The sequence below is a fragment of the Anoplopoma fimbria genome, chromosome 24 (assembly GCF_027596085.1).
Source record: "Anoplopoma fimbria isolate UVic2021 breed Golden Eagle Sablefish chromosome 24, Afim_UVic_2022, whole genome shotgun sequence".
Lineage (NCBI taxonomy): Eukaryota > Metazoa > Chordata > Actinopteri > Perciformes > Anoplopomatidae > Anoplopoma > Anoplopoma fimbria.
Genome location: NC_072472.1, coordinates 21,291,154 through 21,309,226, shown reverse-complemented (window position 1 = coordinate 21,309,226; position 18,073 = coordinate 21,291,154). Strand labels below are relative to the sequence as shown.

Sequence of the window (18,073 nt, the reverse complement as noted above, 5' to 3'; positions counted from 1 at the left end):
GGACCCCCTACTACAGCTCCGCTGCACCGTCCATACCCTCAGTAAAAAGTGAACTGGCTCCACGAACATCCAACATGTGACCTGTCCTACGCCCCACTAGTTAATCGGAGATAGTTAAACAGTACGTTTTCTTCATATTCCTCAAACATGGCCGTGTGCTCCTCTTCCCTCCCTCTTTAATTTGGCTGCCCTTAGTCTCCCCATCTCCCTCCTCTTTGGGTCCTTTTTTTCCTCCCGCGGTGGGAGAACTTGGGGGGGGAAACAATGATCAAAAAACAAGTTTCAGACCTCATGCTGAGCGAGTAGTGAGTGGAAAGGGGACCATGGGGTACTGTCTTGTCCAACAACATCTGTGCCATTCATTCTGCATGGGATAATGGAGGGGCAGAAAACAAGGCTCAGTCTAGGGGAGGAGGAGGTTGAAATAAGGGGGAGGTAACACAGAGAGGCCTGTTTTCCCAAGTTAGATCACTTCCATTAATCAAATTTCTACCATGTGACTGATCAAATGCAGCAGAACAGTTTTTAATAATGTAGAGCATTGCAGACATTGAATAATTCAATCCCTGCTTTGATCATTCAGAAAGATTAGTATTTTGCCCAAAATGACCAAAACAAAATGCACTAGAAAAGAGTATTTTAATTTTTCAAAAAGAGAAGCATTTCTTTCTCTTGTGCAGAGTTCAATTTTCAGTTCTCATTTTGAGTTCTCATGCTCAGATGTAAATTATCGGACCTGAAGAATGTTTTTCTTCTGACGAAAACAACAGCCTCAGAAAAGACAAAATGGGTACAAAGGCTCCTTTTTCTTTCACAGCGTTGCTTTAATGTGACAACTCAAGGCCCCCCCCTCCACAAACTCACTACCCAACCTCCCACCAGTCAACTAGCCAGGCAAATTTGTAGCTGCCTGTCTGCACAGTATGAGTCTCATACATCATCTTGGCTCGCCCATGAGAAGCAAACCAAGTCAAGCTTGTCAAAATGTTCTGCTTTAATTTCAAACACAGTTGGTTTGTCTGGTTTGAGTGGACTCCCAGAGCAGACAGAGCTTACACTGCATTTTGTCTGCCTGTAAACAAAAACAAATGGGGTGCCATAAAAAACGTACTGTAGATAGTTTGTCACTTCCTGTATACCCAAATTACAGATTTGGTTGTGGTCATGTAATCCGTCTTTTAATTGAATATTATGATTGACTTTCCTTTAATAATATCTTGAATATATAACACCATATCACCATGTGTATCTGGACATGAAGATTTCCTCGAGGTTTCATTTGAAATAAATAAATAATCTATTTCTGAGTTGCATCAGGACTGTTTTCTATTCCTATGAAATACAGAATCAATACACAATACCAAGTACAGAATGAACAAGGCACCATTACTGCATGGGTCTCTCCCAACAATACACACACACTTAAATGTCTTACCTTTACGTTCAATATAAGGTAACTTTTGACGTCTTGATTGATGTCTAGGAGTTTTGGAAGAACCTGCGGATCGTTCCATAAAGCAGGCTAAGAAAAGTTGGGCTTTATGTCCAAAACCTGACTTAATGAACCTAACAAATCATTCTGGGCTAAAGCTGATCCATAAAGGTTTTTAAAAGAAATAAAATAAAATTCAAGTTCATGAAAGCAGACTAATTTGAGTCAGGTTTAAGTAGTGAAGATAATAAGTGCGTGCATGCTATTCTTAAGTAGCCTGAGATCGGAAGTCCACTTTAGATAATGTGGAACACTGTGATTGATTCTAGCAATCATTCTAAAAAAGATATGTTTATACTTCACCTGTCAAACATTAAAACTGCCCCATGTTTTAACCTTATTGATGACCCCAGGACTATAGGTCAATAGCTGTTCATTTAAATTGAATACTTACAACGTTTTGCACTGGAACAGTTCCAAGCAGTTCAAGTTATTGATATTGACTAAAGCATCAATTCAAATCATGTGTAGCCTAATACAAATGCATTGTTTAGAGGGAGGTATCATTGATTTAAAAAAAGGAAATGCCTCTAATGGTGCTGATGCTGCAAAGTGCAGCTTATTCATTGTTCACTGCAGTCTGTCTACATTAGAACGTTTACAAGGCAGACAATTTAATAAAAACAGGAAAAGCAGAGGCTACTAACACAGTAATGATAATGATGTCTTTGTTCCGTGCAGGTTGACGTGTAAGCCATGTCAATAAGCCAGCAGACGTGACGGGCTTTCTGCACAGCCTCCACACATTTCACCTTGTCATAAGAATAGCACAGGTGTTACTAATAACATTGACACGGTCACAGAAGAAAGCCATTACAGTTTGAGCCAGTACAAAAAACACCAGGACCATGAAACTGAAACAAGCTAAATGGAATTCAGCCATCATCGAATTTATTATTTACATCATTTAATTATTGACACAATCGTTTCTGCGCTTTCAAAGTCAAAATGTCTCCTGTGAGAAGCTTTATATATTTAATTTACTATTTGGGCTTCAAGGAGAGTACAGAGAAATAAACGAGCAATACACAACATAAATGCCCCTGCTGAAAATGAACTACTCCTCAAGGGTAGTTCATTGTTTCAAATTGGTTCTGTTTATTGATTTTTTTTTTGTCATTGTATATAGTTTGTATTCACACCCTTACCAAATCCAGCAAAAACTTAAGATCAGTCCAGCCTTTAGGTTTATTCACTCCACCAACAACCAATCCTTACATCTAGTGTCAGGATTCAAGGAGGAACCCTAAAAAGCTTTAGCAACAGACAGAACATTGTGTGGAGGTAAATGCCACTGGATATGCTGTGGAGGATCGCCCCCAGCCATGTGTCAGCCTGGGTATGTCACTTTGAACAATATGTTTGAGAACTACCTACAGATAAAAAGAGACAGAAGACAGGAGAAGGAGACTGGTAGATAAAACATGATGAAGTGCCCTGTTAAATGTCCAATCGGTAGTTAAAACATGATAAAGAGCCCTGTTGGGTGCTTTTCCACTGGAGAAAACACGATAAAGTGCCTTCTTTGATGTTATTCCAATGTGAACTGGTAGGTAACATGTCAGAAGACGTTCCTGAGGAAAGTATGAGAAGTATTTTTAACATTAAAAAACAAAAAGAAATTCATCTATAAAATGTTTCAAAAGATGCTTAAAAGACAATCTTACCCCTGTTTTGTAATTGCTTTCCTTATGTATTATTGTGTATTATATGTATTCCTTTTTTCAGTTCGTATTTTTAATCTGTAGTTGTTGCATTCATAGGGATTTGTAGCATAACTTTTGTGTAGGAGTAAATGGAGGGGAACCCAAATCCCCCTAATCAAAATCAAACCCGGCTTATTCTCACACGCACACAAATGCACACATATGAACTCACACACACACACACACACACACACACACACACACACACACACACACACACACACACACACACACACACACACACACACACACACACACACACACACACACACACACACACGCTAATTCACATCGTGACGCATTTCATTTTTTTTCTTTCTTTCTTTCTTTTTTTGTTGTTTATAATGTATTGTTATTATAACTCATATCTTCTAAAAATGCTTTTTCAACAATATTTCATACCATATGTATATTCTTTTTGTATTTGTTATAGTATTGTGAATTGTTTTATATTATATAGGTGGAGGCTTCAAATAAGCCCAGTGGGCTTTCTCCCTCTTCCTGCACTGTAATATTATTTATCTATGTAGTGATTTTATATTTTACAATTGTGCAAATAAAATAAACTAAGGCACAGAGAGCAGGTTGGGGAGTGGCCTCTTCTGTCAGCTCAGCAACATTTTTAGGCTCCAGGGCTAGCTGATAATGATTTTTGTTTCCTTGCAAACTTTCGCTCCGGCAGAAAAATGATCCCAAGCCAGCTGAATGTTTCAGGAAAGTAGAGGCTAGACAACTTTCTGATCATTTTGTGGTAGAAATGGTCTCGTGTACAGACAGTCTGATGGGGGTAAACAGCTTGTTCTCCCTGAATTGTCAAGGGCTGAGGTGATGAAGGATCGGGCATATTATCCCATGAAAATTTTAAGCAAGAAATTAAGATGTCACCATGGCCCTTGATAACCTGCTGATGTTCCGAGCTATGCAAACCAATTTGTATGACTGATAAGCCAGGAAGCGGAACTTGGAGCCTGGTGGAAGCATAACCATAAACCATAAAAAGGGAATTTTGCAAAGCAACAAGGGTTCAAACTCACAGGGATGAAAAAGGTGACAAAGATGCAAACTAGCTTTTTAGTGGATGTGGATTTAAAGTCAATTCAAGCAAAACCACCCTTGAATTTATGTAATCTGATAGTAACGAAGCACCCGCGCCACATGTTCAGCCTCCGATCTGTCCAGATAGGGACAGGCGCCAAGAAGCCCAAGTGACAACGAAAGCAAGCGCACCTCGGGAAAGTCCTGCCGGAAGCACCAGGGACAGAGCGACAGTGGGGAGGCAAGGTCAAGGCCCGAGCAGCAGGCCGCGAGTTTGCAGCCTTGACTAAATAGACCTTAACTTTGGAAGACAGCCACCTGATTAACTAACAGACTGTTTTCTATTTCAGTATTCTGGGCACTTGACTGCGGCTGTAAACAGAATTGTGAACCTATTCTCTTTAATCTTGGCAGTGGTGAAGTTGATGAAATACCAGAGTATTTATATAGTGATATTAACATTTTCATGTAATCTTTTTGAGCATCAAGTCATATTTCTAAATCACTTCACTTTTGTTGGTCTGTGCCAAAAATGTAGGTCAATCCAAAAGGTAAAATATTAAAACACAGGCCAGTTGGAGCTGAGCAGGAACTGAGCATGCTCTGTGGATCACTTTGGCCACCCATGTTCAACTATTGTGGACACTTTCTTTGATCAGTGAAGCCATTGCCTTTCTCAGCCTGGCCAATATTCAATCATGTCTTCAGCACTGTCAAAATGGAACCCCCCCCGTGGGGCAGAGCTGCGGCCCCACGATGGGGTGTCATGTCCAAGCAGCAGAGAGCTATTGGTAAGCGACCTGACCTCTAATCTCTAAATCATGGTCCAACCTGCGGGGTAATTCCTTCCCGAGAGAGTGGTAAAAGGCCAAGGCAACACCAGGGTCCCAGATTGAGGATTTTGCCCCCCTAGTGTGTGTTGCAATGACAGCATCCCCTGAATGTACACAAAAGTGCATAATGGAGCACGACCAGGCAACGCTGAGAAAAAAAACCTCTTGTTGGCCCCAAGACTGCATAGTTTGTTGCTTGGGTGACAAGGCCCCGGTTCATTTCCACGTTCCATCACCAACCCTTTCACAGCTTAGTGAAATACCCAGAGAGTGAACTCTGGTGTCTTCAGGTTTGCCAAACATCCACTTGTTGGCTAATAAACCCCTTATTTATCCATGCCTGTATACGGATTTAAAATGAACTCCTTCACTTTTGGTTTTACCCCATGGAGCCCTCATCAAGTTTTATTTACCAGACTTTTTGAAAGGATTGCAAACATTGCCGTCTGCTTGATTTAACATGAACTGAAACACATTCTTTTGGGATAAGTGCACCAACTTTTCCCCGGAATCTTTAATGGATATTCAGTGTTGTGGGCGCTGGGTGGGGCGGTGACGGTATCCGTATCACAAACAGAGGGCGAGATGGCTGAGGATGTGAACGGCAAGCCAGAAGTTCTGCTTGAATGCATCTGAATGCAGGAGAGGAGGAGGAGGAGGAGAGGAGGAGGAGGAGGAGGAGGAGAGGAGCTACCCGTCCCCTCTGCAGTTTACAAAACCAAGCACCCTGAGCTTTCCGCTCACACCTCTTTGCCCTTGCATTGCTCCCCCCTTTCTCTATCTCGCCCACCCCCATCTCTTTATATGTCCAGCTGGCTGCGCCACAAAGACTCTGTCTCCCAGTTCCAAATGATCCTCAAACCCCCACATGCTTTGTTCTGCTCATTTTCCCACTCCCCAGAGACAGGGTTTAGTAGCAAAACTTAAAATGAGGCAAGGATGGAGGGAGAGAGTAAGATGGGGAAGAGAGAAAGATTAAAAAGGTGAGATAGAGTGAGAGAGTGTGTGTGAGAATCAGAGAGCATACCAAGGAATACCATCAGATCTTCTATAGACACAGACTTTGGGGATTCAGAGACCTTGAGTTTGCAGACTTCAAGACAGTGAGGAACTGTTGCAAACATCTTTTGCATTGTCACCTTGACATATAAACTGCAGCAGAATGTTCTCAAATTGGCAATTTTTTGCTGACAAGTCAAAGTGATAGAACCGAAAGATTTCTGTTGATGTTAAAGGGAATTTCTTGAACCTCTCCTTGAGTTTCAGTGCACTCTAATCGGCTCGTTTCTCAGTGCCACTTTCTGCGGGGGCTAAGATCATGTTTTGCGGTAATCATGCGGTCAATTACAGGCAACAAGTCCCACCAGGTTGAAAGGTTTTAGATCCCCTGTCCCACCCTGCTGAAATCCCCCAGTTCCCCAGCTTGTGTGAAATCATGCGGTGGATTGTTGCGCAGAAAAAGGACCACAGTATGGAGATGTGGGCTGGAACTAATAGGATTGGTTTTGATTCATTAGATTCTCTTTCATCATCCTGGTTGGAATTCCACTCCACGTCTCCTCGGGCTTCACACTTTTAAAATGGAGGTGGTGGTATGGGGGGGAAGTGTTTAGAATTGAGCCTCCAGACTGCAAAAGCTCATTACTCTCTATGGAATCATCTGCTTATTCATACCCCATGGAAACAGCATCATAACCATGTGAATGCAGCTCTGTGTTTGTCTGTAGTAGTACTGACAACACATAACAGGATATCATTCAATGGTTGGCAAAATGCATAGCCAAAATGTAGAATAGAAATATGCAATTACAAAAGACATACACAGCTTCTAAATAACCTCTGGAAGAGAAATCTACTAGAAACTGTTGGTTACATATGTAATGTTACGTAATGCTGTGAAGCGAATGGAGATGTTTGACAAAGTTGACGCCTAAAGCACGCTAGGCGTTGGCAGTAGACGTTTCTTTTTATGATTCACCTGCCCAATCCTCAATTAAACTTCTAACTACACACACATACAATAACGATGGACATTCTTACCAGTTGGACCAGCTAGCAGTTTGTTTCATGGAGAGCTTAAAGGAATAGTTTGACATGGAAAATATGCTTATTTGCTTTCTTGCTGAGTTAGTTGAGAAGATTGAGACCCCTCTCTAATGTTTGTACGGTATATAAGAAGCTACAGCAAGCAGTCAGCTGACTTAGCTTAGCATAAAGACCGGAGGGAAACAGATAACCTGGCTAACAGCAGATTTGGGGAGTTAAACTAGGGACTTAGACTCAAGTCACACTTAAATTGCACAAACAGTGACTTGAAACTTGACTTGAACTTGCACAAAATGACTTGTAAGCATCTCTGTGTGAGAGGTTAGAGGGATGTGTTGGATAAGATCATGAGCTGTCATTAGTGGGTTACCCATTGTAATCTTACATTATGGTTGTACTATATCTGATATTGAAGAATAAGCTACGGTTATTTTTGCATGCCTAATAATGTGAGCAATATTTTGTTGTTACTCTGAATAACCTCATTCTATATCTTTTCGGGGCAAAATACAGTTATTAAATTTGAATTAAAACTTTCATTTTTTAATTCCTTATATATAGCTATGCTGTGTTGGCAGGATGGCATGCAGCAGATGATAGAAAAGTCATCACACCAGAACAGACTGACCTGAGACTTGACTCAGACTCTAGCTTAAAGACTTTAGACTTGGCTCAGACTCTAGCTTAAAGACTGGACTTAACTCAGACTCTATCTTAAATACTTTAGACTTGACTCAGACTCTTACTTTGGACTTGACTCAGACTCTAGCTTAAAGACTTTGGACTTGACTCAGACTCTAGCTTAAAGACTTTGGACTTGACTCAGACTCTAGCTTAAATACTTTAGACTTGGCTCAGACTCTATCTTAAATACTTTAGACTTGACTCAGACTCTAGCTTAAAGACTTTGGACTTGACTCAGACTCTAGCTTAAAGACTTTGGACTTAACTCAGACTCTATCTTAAATACTTTAGACTTGGCTCAGACTCTAGCTTAAAGACTTTGGACTTGACTCAGACTCTAGCTTAAAGACTTTGGACTTGACTCAGACTCTTAAATACTTAGAAACTCAGACTCTAGCTTAAAGACTTGACTCAGACTCTATCTTAAATACTTTAGACCTGACCCAGACTCTAGCTTAAAGACTTAGACTATAGCTCAAACTTAAGAACAGACTCAGACTCTAGCTCAAAGACTTTAGACTTGAATTTGACTATGGCTTAAAGACTTGGACTCTAGCTCAAGACTTGAGAACAGACTTGGACTCTAACTAAAACACTTGAGACTTGACTTTGACTCTAGTTCAAAGACTTGAGAATTGACTTGATCTATCAGACACCACTATCACCTGTTTCATGAGACTAGTGACAAAGTATGTGTGTGTGTCCAGTCTATGTCGTGCAAACTGGATTGTCACTAGGAGTTGAGTATAAACAACAAGATGAAGAGTTGGAAAACTCCTCCCATCAAGGGGATAATGAGCCATACTAAAGTTGTTGGTAGAACACAGTTTAACAGCTGACCAGAGAGCAGTGATACCACATTTACATTATAAAATGTATCAACATCAAATAACTGCTTATATTTATAGTTAAAGGGGACCAATAAAAATACTTAAATACAAATAATGTAGTAATAATGTGAAGCAACTGCAAATGGACGGCCCAGAGGGCTATTTATCCATTCCGTTCCACATAAATAAGTTAATAATTAATTAGAAGTTCATTTATTGTCTAGTTCAGTCTATTTGTCGACAATTTTCACATTACTTTATGATATCAAAGTGAATGTGTGTGATTAGAATGCTTTATTATTTGAGGCTAAAAGTTAGAAGACAAAATGAGACTAGTAGATTATAAGTAAAAATCTAACTTTTGTTGGCAAAAGTCCGAATGAAATTGGCCTTATGTTTGCATGACAATGTCAGACAAACAACCCACTCTAGCTTCAGCTGATTGTTTGACAACTGAATGTGATGAAAGAGTTTCTGTAATATCTGTTGACACCCGGCACTAGTTGCAAAATTTGCCATTTGAATTTTCAGCATTACAGCACACAACAATCTGGGGAACCAGAAATATCATATAGTTGACAACTGAAATTAGTAGAACACCTATCATTTCATCACGTAGGCATATTAATAAAACACTGAATAAAAATGAGAAGCTAATTTGTTTGTGTTTCACTTAATTATGTCATGTTTTTTCTGTGGGATGTTACTGACACTCAACTGTCATGCAGAAGAAAACAGAAAAACATTCAATGTTTTTATTTAAATCCATGACTGTGCTTAAGTTATCATTAAAGTGGAGTAATGCATTTTATTGGCATTATTCAAATAAGCTACAGTAAATTAGTCATTCAAAAAAGGATACATTGTATTAACACTGTTTATGAATCAGTCGGTTAAAAAGACACAACTGCAATCATCTGCAAATATTGCATCATGTAAAATGCATTTACAATTTAAAAAACATTCTCTTAGTGCACTGGCTCATCCTGAGTAACAGTTCAAGTACCATCACTAACATTGTAACTTGACAAAATTAAGTTCAATCTTTTTTCTTTAAAAAAAGTGGAAGGAGTGTTTCAGTATTGTAGTACAAGCAGTAAAAAAAAAAACAACAGCATTTTTTTCATCTCATGTATTAAATGATACAATAAAACAACTGTTGGATATCTCTTTCCCGTTGGTGGTACATAAAAAGTTGGCGATGAAGAAAGAAAACACTGTCTCTCCCGCTGTCTCTGTTTGGGATGCTTTCCACGTCGGGGGGGCTCTCATCGTGCCCTGCTTGTCTTAAGTTGTGTACATCAGTTGTGGCAGCTCTACTGCGTTCTTAAGGCTTTGGCATACACGGGTTCCAGGAAATGAAAGGGGAGCAGCATGAAGAACACCAGCAGAAAGACTGCACTCACCACCGCCAGCAGCACGTAGCGTCCGATGAACAAAGTGTCCACTATCTGTACAGAGAAAGAGGGAATGCGTTCACTTTCAGGAGTTCTTAGGAACTACACACTACAGTTTCTTTTCTAGTAAATAGTATCCAAATGCATGGGAAAAGCATGGCTGTTCCAAATTCTGTATTTCCTCTTACAGCCACTAGGTGTCAGGAGAGGGCCTTCACAAAGGCTTTGTGTAAAAGCATGTGGCCTTGTGTGAGGCCATGAGTGGGGCACTCTGTATACAGACAGACAAACAGGCACATTTACAGGGAAACCGACAATACCGCGTTGCCTTCAAAGTTTTGAATTGAATGATCACAAAACAAGTTGATATCATTTATGTTTCAACATATTCTTAACAGTTGACAATGCAGAATAACTGAAGGTCACCAGAAGATGAATTGATGTGACAGTGCAGACTGGAAGCTTCAAGCGACACGTATTCAACATGTCTCACACCGTGTCTTAGATAGCAAGCGGTCACCCTGCTATTCACAACTTTTTTCATTTTTGGGAGAAATGAACAATTACAATACAACACATTAAGAGACATTAAAGAGATAGTTCAGATGTTTTGAAGAGGGTTTGTGTGAGGTACTTATCCATAGAGCATGGTTTCCCAAACTTTTTCCTGCAGACCTACTTTAAAATGACAAACCATCGTGACCCAGTTTACATCAAGCAAAGCAATGTGCTATTGTGGTTGGGGGCAGCAGGAAAACACGTTTAAACGGGGAAAAAACATTTATATTACCTTGCAGAATCAGTTATTTACTTTGTGTTATTGTGTGACTCTGGTAAATCCAAGCCAGCCAAAGTCACACAACACACACACACACACGCACACACGCACACACACACACACACACACACACACACACACACACACACACACACACACACGTACGTACGGACGCAGCGGTAGACCAGCAGCTCCGGTGTTCTGCCAGGTAAAAGGACCATTTCTTTAGATGGAGTCTGGTGGCTCTGGTGAGAGCATGTGGTCAGTTCCCTGTCGGAAACACACACTGTATAGCTGTCTAACAGCAAGGTAAACCAGCAGAAATATTCTAGACATAGTGTACACTCTAAATGATTTCTTTAGGTGTCTAAAATTAGGTTTTGCTGTTGCCCTCGTCCACAGCAGTACACATAGCTTTGCTCTTGTCTGTTTCATCAAACTGGGGGCTTGCTGACTGTAATCCACTGTAGGTAATACGCCGTCTATGGAGAAGTACCTCATACCACCCAAATTCAACAACCAAACTGTCCCTTTAATGAGCATTGATGAACTGATTGAATGAACTAGATCTGTATCCGTGATGATGCGGGGAACAGCTAGACGTGACTGATCCACATTCAATGCTGTGTACACTTATTACAAAAAAAGTGAGAAAGTAACATGTAGTAACAGCCTCTTCCAGAGAGAGAGAGAGAGAGAGAGAGAGAAAGATGAGTCCTGGTATTGGAACACTGATCAGCCAATAAGTTTAAAGAAGCAGTGAGAGTATTGATAGAGGTGCTGCCTACCAGCATTTGAGATGCAGCCCCTTTGATTGGGGACTACCTATTAAACAGATACCTCATCTATCCGCCTTTCAAACCCGTGGGCTCTGACACACAGCCAAGTGCTTATTGATTCGTACAGGAACTAGACCTGGTTGTTTGGGGAATAACCTGTGCAGCGGTGCATTTGAAGACGAGGCATGTTTGTTTGATCCTGAGTAACGAGTCAAGTACAGATCTTAAGCAAACCGGGCCCAGGACTTTGGAGGAGCAGTAGATCATCTAGATTAGCATTGGCGTTGCTCGAGTTGGGGGCGCAGTTGGACTTCATAAAGTTGCCATTGACGGATTTAATCAGCGTTTCACTCGTAGCTCTAGGTCCGTGTTAATATTTAGATCATGAGCCGTCCGTGAATATGCGAATGCAAACTGAGAAAACGCCCCGAGGCCAGATCCTACCAGCAGCAGCCCTACTGCTGACTGAAGAGAGCTTTCACAGGGGCTGTTGTGGAATGAGAGTAGGTGTGTTTGTGTGTGTGTGTGTGTGTATCAATCCGCTTGGTGTCGAGGAGAGGGGGGGGTGTGTGTGTGTGTGTGTGTGTGTGTGTGAGAGATGTATGCCGTTTCTTATGGATGCATTTAACACATCTCACTTTTTAATTTGCCAATTACACAGCAAGCAGGAACCCAAAGTGTGGGCCATGTTTTATTAATGTGCCATTGAGCGCACGGGTGGTAGCTGGCACACGGGTGGGAGAGGGGGGGGGGTTGGGTCGGGTCTAGTATAACCCCAGTCTGGGACTGGCTAATTGGCACTATGATATTTTACTTTTGTTTAACAGCGAGAGGTTAGGTATTTCTTTCACAGTCTGCACACATCCACACACACTCAGCTGTACAGCTCTGCTTACATGTACGATTTCAGAAAATGAGTCTCCATCAAAACATGATATTCAGAAGACGCCATTGCCAGTTAGTCGTTTTTTCACCTTCACATGCATTTGTAGCTTTGTTTGAATTCTGTTTATGATCACATGTGAGGATTATTATAATTTATAATTTCAGTTTATCTGGTTCTGTATGCAAATTGTCTATTGGCATTGATTTGTTTCAGATTAAAATATCAAAGATATGGCAGGCAAGAACATACGCTTTCTCTTTTTGTCCAGATTGGAGAAGCTAAACTCTAGTAGGTACTTATTTCTTAAGGTGTATTGTCTTTTAATAGGATTCATACTGTCAGTGTTTTTGTTATGGGTATTTTTTTTTAAATTTAATGGCATGCCAGGTGAGCAATTTTCCACACTGATGGACTATGAAAGTTGTCTTTTATTCAATTCTAAAAACAAATGATTGAAATAAGCAAAAGATAAGAATATTCAATTGATGAATCAAAATACTGGTTAAGAATATTTGTAATCCCTACATTCTACCATTCTTCAAATGAAATATTTCATTATATTCCCTTCCACTTTCAAGAAATAACTGGTCACTTGATAATCAATAAAGGGAGAAAACTCTAAACAAACAAAATAATGGTTGATGATGACTTTTTGCTAGCGTTATATGGTGTCATTATTACAAGTGATATAATATGTGAACTCATTTAAACACTGGAACCAATTTCTTAAGCCTCCATGGGTTCGTGTTACCCATGTTACCTGAACATCTTGTACAGACACACAGGAAGCTGCGTGGTGCCACCTCTCTCTGTTGCAGGTTGGGTATCTGCCTCTGCACAAAGGCTGTAAAGTGCGAGCTGGCCGTTTCTATGGGGTGGCAGCTTGCTTGGCAGATCTATCTGGCTCATTGGCACGACCCCGAGGCAACACGGGGGGAGTGTTTGTTCTGTGTTGCTGTTGGACTAAGATAAAGCCGAGCAGGCCTTTATGACAAGCGCACACACAGACGGGCGCACACAATGACACATGCTATTTACAGGCTTACAGCACTGTGGATACTGGCTAATATCAGAGTTGAGGCTTTTTGTTTAAATTCACTTAAATCCTCAATCAGTACAAATACATTCTGTGCTGTTAGTTACAACCACACATGACCTGAGCTTTGCCTTTTGGCATTTGGACCACACACACACACACACACACGATGAAATATAATTTTTGGGAGCACAAAAGTGAGCATGAGATGACCATTCAGCTCAATTAGTTGGCCTGTGGGCTCTGAATCCTCACATTCACTCAGCGGTCTCCATACCCAAAACATTTGGTCGTAATGAGAGCCAAATGGCCGCGCATCAAAACTGTAAACATCCCAGGCCGGCTGTTATTTCCAACTGAATTACATTATGCTGTCATCACACACAGAGACGATAATGACACGAGACTCTGTATTTGTAATGAAATAAATGGTCCGAACATTGATTTGGAGTAGTTCTTTGTCGCAGATTTGGCAGCGGTAGATGTTTAAATTGCCTCTTTGCGTAGAGGAGCTCTCATGTAAAAAACGTTTCTCTGTTCTATTTGCATTTTAATATAATGCTAAATAGTTTCTAAAGGTGTGTTGAATCCATTCATCCAGCTTACCTGTGTCTCCTTGAAAGGTGGGGTTGTCTCTGGGCTGCGCGGGAAAAACACCAGCACCAAAGTGATGGTGAGAGCCAGTAAGAATAGTGGGATAATGCCTAACCTGGCAAGACACAAGACACACAAACACAAAACACACAAACAGTTTAAAAAAAAAGGATAACATGAGGACCCCCACTGCTGATCTGCAGTAAGACTTGCAGTAAATGGAGGGTTTTCTGAGGATAATGTCATTATCAAGTACCAATCAAAACAATAGCATTCTTTATTGTGTTTTTAAATAGTTGTTAACTTTCCAATCAAGTAAATGGCACCATGTTTCACCCCATTTAGACTGTACTGTAATTGCATCTTACACAAGTGTACTCTTTGGTGTCACAGTGCATTCTAGACAGAAATGAACCGACTTTAATAGTATGAAGGTCTTTTGTAGTCTTTGCAAAAGTACGAATCAGCAGTCCCAGCAATCAATAAGTACAGCAGCATGTAGATGAAGCCTGATGGTCTCATAGAATTTAGGTAAGCATCAGGAAACGTTTTGCTTATCTATCTAGGTTGACAAGAAAAGATTTAGGTGGCAAAATAAATGATACAGTTGGAATTCTTCTGTGTGAAATCCAGGGCAAAGTGTAAAAAAAATAATCATATAACATCATTTTTAGTTGCTTAATACAGCTTAAATTCTGTTATGAATCTGAGTTCACTCTTCAATTTGACTTGGGCTTTGAGTTGCTTGATATTCCTACATCCCTTAAACCCACCACTTTGTTCAACAGTGAGCTAGGCTATGTGACATGTTTTATCCTATTCGTAGTAGTTTGTAGCACTTACTATATTCGGATTAGTCTGTTGGAATTATTGTTTTCATAGTAATTTGCCTCTGCACTATACTTTTGCTCTGGTTTATGCTTTAAGATGCTTGTTTAAGAAAGGAGATGCACTTATGACTTCTGGTGACTAGTAGTTCTCTTGAATACCTATGTTGAAGACACTTCCTGTAAGTCGCTTTGGATAAAAGCGTCTGCTAAATGACTGTAATGTAATGTAATGTAATGTAATGTTTTGTTTTTTTCCTTCATTTTATTGGAATAAAGCATATGCCGAATTTCTAAAGAAACTTTTCTAATGCCACTGTTGAAGTTACTTGTGTTCCAGTAGATGTGCGATTTGGCCAACAAGCAAATTGAAAAAGCCACAGATAAACCTGGGCTTTTTCCTTTAGCAATGTATACAATATGATTTGGCCGGATTTGTGTAAAAGTGCGTTGAGGCGCTGTTCTCACTCACTTTGCAGATCCAGATGCTCTCAGTAGCATCATCCCAAACACAAGGAATGCAATCCAAACCATTACAATGACGAAAACGCCCGTACCGACTTCCAAAACGGTGCTTGCCATTTTTAAGGTAATTAGTTTAGGTAACAGTTGAGCAGTGCATTTGGTCAAATATGACGTTGGGGGGGCATTACTCAGTAGCTACACGAAGTTAACCTATAGCTAACGTTAGCGCCATTAGCTTACTGTAACTCCCACCGTAGTGTGAGTGAGTTAGCTTGTTAGCTGCCACTGCTAGCTCTGCTATGCTGAGGCCGACAGTTGCATGCTTCGTGAAAAGTAGACCGATCTTCGACACACATTCCCCCCGTTAGAATGACTACTTGATGTCCATTCACCCGTCATTTCCCAATCAGTTCAATAGGATTGAGCGTTCTCCATAGCGTCTTCTACTTCCTGGTAACAGCAAACTGGAGTTTGATTGGATACAACGGGCCAATGACGTACGTCGTTACTGAGAATCAGTGACGCGGTAGAATAGCCTTCAGAACTTCTTTTTTTTTTTTTTTTACCATTTGTTATTTTACCTTCATTCTGCGTACTTACACGCAATATCTCTTATCGATTAAAGGCCAAACATTTTCTTTATTTTGAGAATCGTTTTTATTTATGAATATTTGTTCTTATCAGCATATAATAAGGGATTAGGTCCATCAGCTCGTCATTTAAAGGCCAGGATCAGTAAGAAATGGCTAACTATCAACATTATAAGATACTCAAAATCAATATGAAATAAATGACCCAGACTGAGTGTTCTCAGTCAGCACACACATACACACACACACACACACACACACACACACACACACACACACACATACACACACACGGACATCAAGTCAATTCTTCCGTGTGTTTTGGGGTCTGAATAGAAATGTTTATCAGCAGCAGCCTCTTGGTTCCCATCATCCCACCTGTGATTTGGAAGCATGCAGTTATTAATGCGGACCGACAGGGGGCCAGATCCGCGGTTCAGAGGCGTTTGAGTGACCCTCGTAAGATCCATGCACCAGTTTTTTTTTTTTTTTTTTTTTTTTTTTTAGTGATTTGGATAACATGCCAGATGGGAGGATTGGATCATGTTTAGAACCACTGAGGGCAAAAAGTGCTAAGAATGACAAAAAGTGAGAAGTTAAGCAAATTGAGGTATAATATACACCAAACTGTAAGTGGGATTTGGATATTGCCATGTTTCCCCCCAAAATCTCAACAAAATCAGGCAGATTAAAGACAGTCAGCAAGGAGAGAGAGCATTATTCTGTGATTGTTACTGACACAGAGGGTCTCTTTGAACTATTAAGGCTCAGTCATTGCTAAACCTAAATAGGTAAGACAATAACTGAATTAAGGCTATTAGATGACTGAATACAATAAAAAAAAACATATAACATAAATACATGTAAAGAATAAACAAATTATGAAATGGAGTTTATAAACATAAATGGATTTCATACATCAATTTTGCTCGGTATGAATCAGAAGTTTAACAGGCCAGAATGAGTGCATTAATTAGAAAAATTGCAAAATCAACAAGGAATTCAACAAATAAGACCAAATCCTGAACCTCTGCTGTAGACTAAAGTAATATTTTCCTCACCGTCACAGCCTGTGTCATATTTTACTCTTTTCCCACCAGATATGCTGTTGCCTCATTCTCTCGACAAATCTGGAACCAACTGAAATTATTCTAATATATGACACTTAAAAAAGATAATAATAGTGAGAGGTAAGTTTATTTATGTTCATGTCAAAATAGACATTTCGTGTGTATTGGTGGTTAATTTTTGAAAATACTGGTTATTGACAATATATCTTGATTATATCATTCAAGCTAATAAGGGGAAAAAAAAAAAGTAATAATAAAGGAATATTAAATAAATCGTGTCTTCTTTTATTTTGGTGCTTTCATCTATTTTAACCAACATCACCTCACCGTTCTCGCGGAGCCCCCACGCGTGATTGCCGTATTTCCCACGGACACTGGAACGCACCAGCAAGCCCGGTGTCGGGAAAAAAAAAAAACGGGGAGCGGAGATGGAGGTGGGAGGGGCCAGGCGCGTCTGACGTCAGCGGCTGTGTGGAGGAGTATAGGCTGTGCTGTCAGCCCAGTGTCAGTCTGATGAAGATTGGCATGCAGGTAAGCTGTCATTCATTTTCAATGTCAGTGCATGGGAGCAGGGCTTTACCACTTCAGCGTCCTTTTTCCCCCCCTTCCCCCCTTTTTCCCCCCCCACCCCCACCCCTTCATTACAAAAGGCAGGACATTATTCATACAGTCAGACAGCCAGCCAGGCCAGAGTGAGAGAGAGAGAGAGGGAGAGAGAGAGGGAGGGAAGAGAGAGAGAGAGAGAGAGGGAGGGGGAGTAGAGGAGGGGGAGAAAAAAGAGAGAGGGAAAAGTGAGGAGATGCATTTTTGTGCTGGACTGGGAGACCAGTGGATTTTTTTTTTTTTTTTTTTGGTATTCTTTTGCTTGATGCGGCGTTTTGGATTTGAAACTATAATTGTCTCGGTGGTGTTTGTGGTGCAGCTCTGTAGGACGTGTTGTGTTCAGGGAGTTATCACAGCACCGGTGACCGGAGCACAGCATGTAGCCGCAGGAAGCTGGCGTTCAGATGACGGCTTTGTCAACT

General features: G+C 40.5%; 1 protein-coding gene and 1 pseudogene across 1 annotated transcript; one reads left to right on the top strand and one right to left on the bottom strand.

Annotated features, from left to right (window-relative positions):
* Positions 1 to 9,419: 9,419 nt before the first annotated feature.
* tmem218 (transmembrane protein 218) lies at positions 9,420 to 15,876 on the bottom strand. The gene is made up of 3 exons (XM_054626312.1): positions 15,396 to 15,876; positions 14,109 to 14,211; positions 9,420 to 10,077 (listed from the first exon to the last, which is right to left on the bottom strand). The coding sequence occupies exons 1-3, from the start codon at positions 15,503 to 15,505 to the stop codon at positions 9,943 to 9,945; spliced, it is 348 nt and encodes a 115-aa protein (XP_054482287.1). The 5' UTR covers positions 15,506 to 15,876; the 3' UTR covers positions 9,420 to 9,942.
* A 1,641-nt stretch (positions 15,877 to 17,517) lies between these two features.
* Positions 17,518 to 18,073, top strand: part of LOC129113833 (uncharacterized) — a 107,325-nt pseudogene continuing 106,769 nt past the window's right edge.

What these genes read in the sequence shown, in the direction of transcription:
- tmem218 (XM_054626312.1), bottom strand. Translation starts at nt 15,505, where the DNA reads ATGGCAAGCACCGTTTTGGAAGTCGGTACGGGCGTTTTCGTCATTGTA. An exon ending in AGAGCATCTGGATCTGCAAA is followed by an intron (nt 14,212 to 15,395) that starts GTGAGTGAGAAC and finishes GTGTCTTGCCAG; the next exon opens with GTTAGGCATTATCCCACTAT. An exon ending in CACCTTTCAAGGAGACACAG is followed by an intron (nt 10,078 to 14,108) that starts GTAAGCTGGATG and finishes TTCTCTGTACAG; the next exon opens with ATAGTGGACACTTTGTTCAT.